The sequence below is a fragment of the Hypomesus nipponensis genome, chromosome 8 (assembly GCF_054491055.1).
Source record: "Hypomesus nipponensis isolate SF chromosome 8, ASM5449105v1, whole genome shotgun sequence".
Classification (NCBI taxonomy): Eukaryota; Metazoa; Chordata; class Actinopteri; order Osmeriformes; family Osmeridae; genus Hypomesus; species Hypomesus nipponensis.
Window position 1 is genome coordinate 7,536,643 of NC_140368.1, and position 11,263 is coordinate 7,547,905.

Sequence of the window (11,263 nt, forward strand, 5' to 3'; positions counted from 1 at the left end):
CTCTTTCTGATATTTTCAGTACTTTTTTTACATTTATTTTGGACCCATTAACACATACGCCCCAAAAGTAATTAAGATTGAATCCCCAGACGGTGTTTCCTATCTCATCTGCACCCCCCAGTGCCACACCCTCCATGGAGAAACTCTGACTTTCATGTTTAATCCGGTAGCGGCACCCCTAATGAACACACGATAATAGTGACCAGATAAGTCTGTGTGCAGACTCTGATAAACCGCTGAAGCTGTTAAAACAACTCTACGAGATAAAGGGACAGATGACAATCCATTTCAGCTCTAAGCAGTGTAAATGTGTGTGTATATTTGAAGAAAAAAAAAGACCTACATACTGTAGTGCTGTACCTTACATCTGGTGAAGACAAGCCAGAAATCCAGTTGAACTGCCTGTTTGAACAGTAAGGTACTCATTTGGCAAGAAAGCAGTTACCTGATCTAAACACTAGTCATTAACTATAATTTCGGTTTGTTATGAGAGGTGAAATAGTATACTGTTATTACACAAGGACAACATTAATTTGAAGTATGATAAAGTCTTAAAACAATTAGAATAATGTCTTTAGTCATAGTTTAAAAGGGCGTCCCCAACTTAAATGACTCTGGGGTGGGGAAAATAGCAGAAATATTGACACCTAATCCATCTTCACCCAACACTGGAATGTGCTTTTTTGCTGACCTGAAAAACACAAGTAGTGATATTTTCCATCTCACATACCACTTCAAGGATACTTGACATTTTAGTCTTACCTAAGGCTTGGTAGAAGCCCTGAGGCAAAAACAGTTCTACAATCTACATTTCAGTTCTCCTTGTAATGGAAGTAAATGTATCTTAAAAGTTGCAGAGTATGAGACAAAACCACAGACACAGGAAACGGATGGCCCTGAGACCTCACTACTCATTCCAAAACATGACGGCACATATTGATTTGGAGTCTTTACAAACCCAATTATGTTTACTCCTCAATAACAAAACCAAGCTGCAAGTTTGACTATAAACATCAATAGCCTCCTGCTCAACACCACTTTAGGAAAACGATGCCTGATTGTGAAGGAAAACAATGATAATGTAGGCCTGCGGTTGTATAAACAAATCAAAAGTACATGATCAGCAACATGTGATGCCTGTACCTTAGAATGAGAAGTTATAAAACAGAGCAACAGTTCCCCCAAGTGGCTGACAGATACACTACAGGTTAACACTACAGGCTAATACTACAGTCTGACACTGCAGGCTTACATTACAGGCTAACACTACAGGCTAATACTGCAGGCTAACACTACAGGCTAATACTACAGGCTAACGCTACAGGCGAATACTACAGGCTAACACTACAGGCGAATACTAATTAAAAGGATACAACTGACCTCAGGTTGTCATTTTGATGTTATTAACAAGCACACATAGGTTGGCTAACTTCTGAACAAAATAAAATAATGTAGATGGTGTTATGCCTTACAGAGAAGTAATCACTGGTTCTCTTTTTTTAAATTAACATTTTCTCAACAAACTTTTTCTGGAAGTTTTGCAGTTTCTTGTCAGTATCTACAATAAGAGCAAAACATATTTGTGAAACTTGACACAATATTTTATTTTTGCCAAGTCGCGTGGGAAAAATATCAAACAAATAATTCAGACAAAATTATGAACATGTGTTTATTGAAGAAGTAACCCCAACTGCTAAAAATATGAACGCAACAAAATAAACAATTCAATCCACAGAATGCATAAGGCCTTGATTTGAGTGGTTTGATGTGTCAAGCATTTAAGACATGGGAATAAACATGGCCACATCAACAACCTGAACCATTTTGTTGTGATGCTCATTAGCTGGTTTACTTGAAGCAGGACTCTGAGTTGTGACTAAGCGAGGGCTCGTCAGTACACATCCCACTTGACGAAGAAGACCTGGGATTTGTCATCACAAAATGGAGGACGCAATAGTAACATGATTCGCAGAACCCCCAGCCTATTTTCTACTTGAGGGTAATGACTGAGTCTCTCTATAGTTTGGATTCATATATTTTCTCCACCGTCCACAAACACATATTTTGACCCCATACTTCTTATATACTCTTTGGGGACATCTCCACACAGAAACTCAACAAGTGTATCAGGTCATCCATACAGTGGGGACCAAACATTGGGGACCATTCCCCTACATGTGAGGGAGGGGGGATTCTGAGAGACATTAACAATGGAACAACATCTATGCCAGTCTCCAATATGTAGAGATGACACAATACAACCATACAATTACAAATTTAAGATTATAAACAAATATAGCTGACTTCCAATAGCAGCCTGAGACGAGTGAGAGAAGGGTGAGGTTTTGCATGGCACAGGCCAATGTTAAAAAACTGTTAAAGGTTGTACATTAATGTGTTACCAGCCTCTGGCTGTTTCAAGCTACATTTCATATGAAGGACTTTCTTAGAAATCACATCACCATTCCCATTTCAGACCTTGACTCCACCTCGGTCTAAAAAAGCCTTTCTGTTGGGTGTGGAAGAAAATGAACACCTTTAAAATCAGGTGGATCATCTGTATAGTATATAAATGAACTTAATAATAGTGGACTAGTCATAGCAGTAATAAAAGAGGCCATCATTGGAGCGCTAGCTCCCGTCCACTGGCCTACTGTATGTGTGTGTGTGTGTGTGTGTGTAAATCACCCTCCTTCACTGTCTGATTGGTTTGGACGCTACAGGTGTGGAAGTGATCCAGAGGCACACAGGCTCCATGCAATCATCTGTTATCATGACTCAACAGAAACCACTCCTCAGTACAAAATAGAAAAAAGTGTGGTTAGAAAACCAACAAACACACACACACACACACATATATATATATACCTCATCCTCTCCCCTCAGATGAGAGAGAGATGTGATCGGCAGTGATCGCTGAGGTCAAGGGGAGGAAGGCAACATTTGAAAAGGCGTGTTGGTAAGTCGCTACTGTTCTACATGGATCTGCCCTCGGAGGGCTGCGATTGGTTGAGGCGGACAGTACCCTCTCGCTGGCTAGGCAGTGTGAGGGGGCTGGGCGTGTAGGGGGGCGGGGCTTCACTCATGCTGCCGGAGTCCTCTCCCTCATCGAGCGCCGGGGGGGCGTGGCGGGAAGAGTGGGGGGCGTCGGTCTCATTGATGTGGGCACACTCGCTGTACGGAGGTGGCTTCAGGTCATCCGCTGGGGGAGGGAGGTCAGAGGGTCAGTGAAGCAGTATAAGGAAACATCGGCCTCAGACGTGCCTACTTCAGATCATGCTCGCCACCACTGATCCTTTTTTATTGACGATGGCTGAAACATTGTCGTCAAAATGAGTCCTTAACAATAATAGACCTTGATTGAATAGAGAAACTGGTGTTTTTATGACAAAGTTGTCTGGAGGCGGGAAGAACCCAGTGGGAGGTTGTGACTCATGGTAGCTGCACCGTCCCTGACAACCACATCCTGTACACGACAAGTTTCCACGATCACATGTGGCGCGAACTCGCGCACACGCCACATGTCGTCACTTCCGATGTTTCCAAGGAAACTCGCGACAACCCTTTGATTCATTTAACTTTTGAGCTATTGTGTCGAAATATGAATGACAATGTGCCGATCAGACGGGTCACCGCTGTGGAACGAGGGGAATCTCACACCAGAAGCACATATCGGATGAATAAGCCTGTCAGAGCAGGGATCTGTGGGGCTGTTTCTCAGAACCTTTAAACTCCCTGCAAGCTCCACCACTGATTCTCATGGCTTTAGAGTGGTGGTGTCACACTGGTGGACCCCACTACACAAGTTGGCAGTGGGGGAGCGGGGTGGCAGTATTGGTGGTGTTGTTGGAATGGGGATAGGCATAGGCATAGACTAGAGGTTTGACAGGCTGCCAAGGGCTCGTATTGTACCATGGGAGGGGGGGGGGGGGGTGTCAGGGGAGAAGTGCTGAACAGGCTGCACATTGTTTTGTTTCAGTACCTAGGCTGTGATATTTATTTTATGATCATTCCACTTTGGGGTATTAGGTTCATGTTGCAGTGTCTAAGCTAGGTCATCTAAGTTCATGATCTAGACTAGACAGAGTGACACGTCTATAGGTCACATACTCTGTTCTGCAGTCAGAAGCGCTGGGCTCACCGCATCCTCCTGATGTCTATATCGAGACAATGGTGATGCACGTACACGTGTGAGAAAGGAAATGTGAGGGGGAGAGAGCATGTGTACAAGGTTGTGCGTGAGGAAGTGTGCCTTACCTCCAGAGACCGCCTCATAGGGAGGGGGCATGTCCAGTTGAGAGAAGGAGGCGGCTGGGGGGAGGGAGGCGGAGGGCTCCCCAACAGAGCCCTCATCCTGGACGCCGTACCAACTGGGCCAGATGGAGGAGGACTGTGGAAGAGGAACACACGCGTCAGGAGGAACTTGAGGGAGCGGTGTGGTGGGGTGGTGTTGGGAGCAAGAGAACAATTTAAAGAGGAACTGGATTTTGGACCATGACCTTACTACACCAACAGCAAGGCTGTAGCCTACACACACGCACACACACACACACACAACATAACGACTGGGCACATTGCTGTGAACAGGTGAGGGGGATTAGTACGTGTCCGTGCGCGCGTGCACACACACACACACACACACACGGTGAGCTGCGGGTTCAGACACAGTGAGTGTCATGGAAACAGGCCTGCTTCAGTGATTTCTGCTCTTGACTCTACTTGCTCCTGTATTAACCAGCAGAAACCAGTCTGCACAGGATTTAGGATCTGCAGACTGCTGGACCAACGGGACAGCCATGGGGGAACTAATAAAGTTGCGTCAAATGGAATCATTCTGTCAGCTGTCAGTGTCTCCAGGTCTTTTATGACTGGAGCTCTTTTATGACACCAACTAAAATGTCTGAGAGCCATGACTACGTTACCCATAATCCTACAGTGCAAAGACAACAACCCCCCCTGGCACTCTCTCAAGAGTAACAACGGAAGCAAACAGAATCTTTGCCCCCGCTGGCCTATATCTCCAGCATCACCCCTTTCACTGCCCCCCACCCTGTGTACTTCCCCGTCAAGCCGGCCTGCTCTTGGCCTCCCTCCAGAGATCTTAAAGACAGACAGCCAGCCCTGGGTTATGGATGGCTCGGGGGTCTCGTTGAAGCACATTCCACTCACATTTATACACGAATCATCATGGACCACAGGGTGGGAGAGAGGACAGGAACCGTGGGTTAGAGAGAGATGTTCAGTATAGATAACGAGACAGAGAGAAGGGAGGTGGAGGAGATCCAGGCGAGCAGCTGACTGGCGGAGCAGAACGGGGCTGGTGGGTTAGGGGTGTGGGGTCTGGGCGGTCATCAGCCTCAAAGGTTAGGGTGTGGCTGAGACTGACCAGGTGGGGAGAGGAGATCTTTGTGTGAACTGGTATTTAACTACACTTAACACTCAAGTTTCCAGAAAAGCTTGTTCAAAATAGTCTTATCCATGCACATCAAAATGAATTCCTTGTTTTGATCAAAAAGTCTGATACAAAAGCTAACTGACAATTGTAGTTTTGATAAAGAGCACTTCACTGTTGAGAGCACAGAATTGGAATCTCTCTTGGACTGGAATCTCCAGAGGACGGCTGCCAAAACTGACAGCCTTTCCTGTTGAGCAACAGTCCCCTCACAAGAGTTAAATATAAACCTTTTTTTCTCAGGACTGCACATCTGGAAAACAAGGGAGACTCATAGTACTTGGAAGTGTGAGGAGGGGGTTGTGGGCAGGGAATGTAAAGAGTATTCATTAGGGGGGTGGAGTTGCCATGGCCAGCTCGTTAGCAGAGCGCTCTGGGAGTTGGGTCTGTGTGGCAGTAAAAAATACAAATAAAAGGAGAAAAAGAGAGATGCTCATCTGGGCGTGCAAGCACATTCAGCCATGCAGTATTCCATGCAAAGAGCAGACTGTTTATTTCATCATAGGGGAACATGGTAAGCTACTGGACAAGAGAGTATTTATAGAATTCAAAGAAAAAATATTAGACATTAGATTGTATTAATATATATTAAAGTATATAGAAGAGTGAAGTTGGGTGGAAAGAAGGAGGATATAATAGCCTAAGAATCTCAATAACTGAATGATTTCTGAAGAGCTTGAAGTTTTGATTTGGGGAGATTGTTTCCAGGTGTTGTAGGAGTGGCTATGGAACTCAGAGGAGGCAGATATTGGAGGGGTGACTCAAGACTTTGAAGGCTACAGGAACAGCAGCCCCATGGGGAAGCATAAAAAGAAAAAATACACCTCACCTTGTCAATGGAAACATTGGCAAGTCACTGATCAAAGCTATGGAGCAGACCGTTCGACACTAGCTAACGGGGCCTGCCAGTGCACAAACAACCTGGAACAGAAGTATGGGAGATGAAACCTACTGTGTAGATGTCATTTTTACACTCTCCAAAAGAAGGGTGAGGATTGTAGTCTCTCAAGAGAGTTATTCATGCTCTGTTGTCCGTTTGGGTTCTTCCTTTTGGCTCAGAGGCTTTCACAAGCATGGGTTAGATTTGACAAGTAGGGGATACTCCCAGTTAGGCCCGACGCTGGGTCGCTCACACATGACTTCTGTTTAGTAAGAGTCTCCGACAGCACTGATGCTATGAAGGTCACACACGTGTATAAAGGAAACCTGCATACTAGGTATCGCGGTTGATGCACATAAACACAGACAGGTCCCCTAACTACCCCACACAAGCAAAGAAAAGGCCAATTTATCCCAAAACATGATACCTGAATTCTAGTGTTGAGGCACAACATTGAATAACTTAACGTGATTGGACAATTCCTTTCAAACTGACTAAACAACTGCTGAATCACCCTCAGGAGGGAAATCACCTCCACGGACCTCTGAAAGGCCACTGTTGACCGACACTCTCCTGGGTCTTTTGCCAAAACGAGTCATTCTGTGTCTTTCTTTTATGCATGACTAGGAACAAAGCCAGGGTGACAAGGTTCTTGTTGTGTGGCGTTCTGTTGAAATTGTGAGTCAGTGGCTTTCCTACATCCTTCCTTTTTCACAACGAAAAAGCATAGCTTGTCTCTTGCAATGAAGTTGTTTAAAAGAAAGCTTCATTTCAATCTAGGACCCCAAATGATTGATGGCTAAAACAACTTAAAGTGTGGCTAGACGGGAGGCATGCATGTGCTTACATTTTGTCGCTCGCACATCTGATGGAGGTAGGCCCTTCCTCCAACGATGACGATCTGTGCGTTGCGAGGGTTACTAAGGTAGGCAGCCAGCTGTCTCTGACGTGAGCGGTACCAGCACACATAGAAGAAGATCTTGATGATAATGAAGATGATGACGACTCTACAACACCAGAGACAAGACACAATTAGGTCGTGTTCGGAGAGGGTGGGGGATTCCAACAAATGGGTTGAGTGACATTCAGACTCAATTGCATAACATTTCCAAGGGTAGACTTTAACTTACATGTACCAGTATAATTCCATTGTGAGATACTACTTGAGGAAATATCTCATAGTATGGCAAATCGTCCCTGTAAAACAATAGGACAGATCCATTGCATTGGCAGACTGGCCTAGGGTAAACCCCACTGCTGGCTACCATGTTGTAACTCGTAAAGTTGACTGAACAGCACCTGTCTAGAATGCATACAGACATGGGTGTCTGGCTACCTCGTATCTGGCTACTACAATCCATACTTAAAAATCCACCACATGTCAGGTTGTTGGTAGTCTATCCACCTAACATTAGGTGATCTGTTTTGCATGGTAACATAACAAAAACGTTTTCACAAGAGTTTAAACAAGCAACTATAGCAACTAGCACGAGTTAATTACAGGTAAACTAGACTACCCAAGTTAGTAACAGACGCCAACTATAAATATAGCAAGTTGGGTAACAAAGACAATATGGTAGCTAGCTAACTTACCGTGTCGACGAGGAATGTCATATGGAACCGTCTGCCAAACCTGTCATTATATTTACTCTTCCAGGTTATATGTTCGCTGGGCTACTTGTATTACTAGCAAGCTAAAATGTTGCTAGCATGCAAGCAGGCTGTTTAGAGATAGCACGTTAGCTATATAGCAACTTATACAAGCAATGCTAGCTAAACTGTAAACAAAATACGCTTAGCGTCAGACTCAACGTACAAATTGCGCTGAAATAATTCGATACTATCTCCGTTTAATAATTTCGATTTACTGTATTGTAACAGAGCATTTACGCTTGCTCACGCTACCAAATCCTCGAGACGGAATGGCTTTTGTTTCAGTCTGGTCAAGGAGCTCAACACCTCGAGTCTGGAAGCAGCAGTGTGTTTGACTTCCGTAGCTAAATGTTCACGTTGAGCTCGTTTTCCTGGTGAGCGCTACCTATGTTTGCAGCCCTAAATCTCACTGCGGCGCGCTCAGGGAACCCACTAGTGGTAGCCTACGTGCTGAGAAAATCTTGGAATCCTATGAATTGCAAAGCATACTCCTCTGGTATGAACACATGCTCCACATTGATTTGTATACGTTCTTTAGAAAGTGTGGGGTTTCGGTTTTCCACAAATATACCCAGTATACAAACTGTATTTACGACACGCGTTTGTCTCCATCTAGCGACAATTATAGTTTTTGCATCAACCAAGGATACAGGTCTTGAGATTCCATATACATTGTTGCCCGTTTCCTTTTAGTAATTGGACTAAATCGATCTAGAATGTAAAACTGTGACATCTTCAATCATCTTAAAATATGCAGATACTGTACATATCCAATCTCGGAGGAGCATACTGCAGAAGTTGCAAAGCAACGCCTCTGAATAGAGATAAGTTTAGCATAACACAATATTTCTGATCTTGTTAAATTTATTAGAAAAAAACTTTTACCAACAATGTTCTTAGGGAAGTTGCAGAGAAATAGCAGAATCTACAGAATTTGTTAAGTAAACATTATTGAAACACTGCAGTAGCATCTTCACTTAATATACAGTAATATTCCATAATTGTTTAAAATGTTAAACTGCAATCGACATTGGGCCATCTCATGTTCAAGTCAGACATCCCCAAAAAGTATGTTACCGTAATGTTTACTGTTACAACACTGTATAATATAGTAAAAGCAGCAAAGTTGAACAATCACCGTTCACCAGTAGTAAGTGCTTATTGGCCTATTCCAGTAAACGGCCAACACATACATCTCATCAAAGCAACCATACATTTGTTGTACTGATCTATGGAGCATAGAAATGCTGCTTGCTTTCAATTATCCGTTGTAATACTTACTAAAATATTGCACCTTGTGTCAAAATGCTGCCATTTCTCCTACGAATAGGTAACCCCATTCAACCTTTCATCAGTCTAAGGACATGGCAAAAAAACATTCACACTCCCTGAAAACATTATTAGTGATCAGGGAAAATTACCACACGTATTTGGCCATTGTCTGTGAAGTTCCACTTCGTCAGACAGAAATACACCATATTATCTGTTATCTTCTACGACGATGGTTCTCCTTGGGTAGGTGTCGACCTCCACAAATATGTAACGGAACTCATACTTCCCAGTTTCAGGGTTCTGTTAAAAGAACAAAAAATATATAATATGTATACACTTTAGTGTTAAACCCTCCACTGAGACAACAATTACTTCTGCCAAAAGTGAGATAGTACATCTGAGTACATAACACGTGGTTTCGCCTCAGTCTCCAAAACTAGTTCCCAGTGGAAATCCTGTTTCAGTAAACACAATGACATCAACAAGATGACTAGGGAAAGTGAAGTTAAAAGAATGACCTCTTTTGATTCTGAATGAACAGTCCCTTTCCGTCCAGGCTCGTCCCCCTCAATGTAAAACTTCAGTCTCATATGTTTCAGTCCATCCTTCATAAACTCAGCATGGCTGGTGAATGAAAACATAGTGACACATACGTTACTATTTTACCCTTTCAGTTTACAGATGGTCATTAGATAGAAGTTATTCCTGTAGAAAGAACATTAAGCTGACCTGACTTGCTGTCTCCTGCCTCTGCGAGTGGTCTCACCGTAGCATTTGATTGGCTCCCCAAATGCCCCTATCACCTGCGATATAAATAAGGAGTGGGAAATAATATCCAGAGACTAGAACCAAATGTTGTCCAGTGATTTTAAATAAGTCAACTGATCTATACGTTTACAGAAAGAGCAAAAGACTGATACATTTTCTCATTGCACAAATATCACCACAGTTACAGTACTTCCTTCCAGCTTACCTCTGGGTTCAACCTGGTTTTGTCAAAAGCTTTCCCATATATTTTGCTTGGACTTGAGGTGGAGAACAACTCTTGGAACACCACATATAACAACCCCCCTGATAATAATAAAAACATGTATGTTAATAGTGTGATCTTATTGGGCATGATAGATTGATTTAGACAATTGAGTAATGTTACCTGTCACCCCAAGTCCAATGAGCACAACGATCAAGTAGGTGAAATCTTTGCCTGCCTCTTTCACTGTGCAAGAACAAAACAACATAAAACACTTTAAATTGCCTGCACCATTTTGTGTTTTAGAATTATAAATCGTATTACCAGTCTGATATGATGCTGTTGGATATGCCTCGCTACCTCGAGCTGGGTAAAACAGATACTGGCAAGGGTTTACCTTTTTGAGCTGCCGAGAGATTCGGCGCTGTTCCCAGCCTCGAGGTTGACAGCTGTCCACTCTCCGTTTCTTCAGGTTTGATTTTATTTCTTAGGCTTGTGTGGAAATAAATATTTCGTTTTTGTGTACACAAGACAATCCCTTGAATCGAAGATTGACCCTCAATACCGTGAAAAAAAGGTGTGGATGTCGACACAAAGTTGCACCGTCTCTGCATAATCAAGTTGCTCTGTGTGCGTTTGCAGATTTGCAGAGGGTTATAAATCCATACTGCCTGTTGCAAATTGCGATGCATACTTTTTAGTACGAACGAATAGATCATGATGTCCTCTATTAAAGCTGGTAAGTCAATGGTTGCTAGCTAGATTATAAGATACGTGACTAGTCTCCAGTCTCGTTTACCTCTTTGCAGCTAACGTATGCTGCAGATATTTTGTAATAACTTTAATGCAGTAATGGTACAACCTTCCGCGTTATGAAGAACTTTAAATATGATACAACATAAATGTGTGACTTAAGCTAAACATTTAGCTATCTGCAACATCACACGCAAATAGCTAATGATTTTGCAAGCTACTTAAAAGCCTGTCTGAGCGAAGTGGCGCACGCCATGTTCGTCATTGCGTACAGTGGGAAGTG

General features: G+C 43.2%; 2 protein-coding genes across 2 annotated transcripts; both read right to left on the reverse strand.

Annotated features, from left to right (window-relative positions):
• Nucleotides 1–1,655: 1,655 nt before the first annotated feature.
• LOC146274982 (uncharacterized) lies at nt 1,656–8,567 on the reverse strand. The gene is made up of 5 exons (XM_084703852.1): nt 7,926–8,567; nt 7,463–7,529; nt 7,180–7,339; nt 4,258–4,390; nt 1,656–3,202 (listed from the first exon to the last, which is right to left on the reverse strand). Exons 2-5 carry the CDS (start codon nt 7,480–7,482, stop codon nt 2,976–2,978), a joined length of 540 nt encoding a protein of 179 aa, XP_084559978.1. The 5' UTR covers nt 7,483–7,529; nt 7,926–8,567; the 3' UTR covers nt 1,656–2,975.
• Nucleotides 8,568–8,837: 270 nt separating this feature from the next.
• On the reverse strand, nt 8,838–11,239 carry timm21 (translocase of inner mitochondrial membrane 21). The gene is made up of 6 exons (XM_084703256.1): nt 10,625–11,239; nt 10,411–10,473; nt 10,231–10,328; nt 9,987–10,060; nt 9,776–9,881; nt 8,838–9,557 (listed from the first exon to the last, which is right to left on the reverse strand). Exons 1-6 carry the CDS (start codon nt 10,944–10,946, stop codon nt 9,465–9,467), a joined length of 756 nt encoding a protein of 251 aa, XP_084559382.1. The 5' UTR covers nt 10,947–11,239; the 3' UTR covers nt 8,838–9,464.
• Nucleotides 11,240–11,263: the final 24 nt, after the last annotated feature.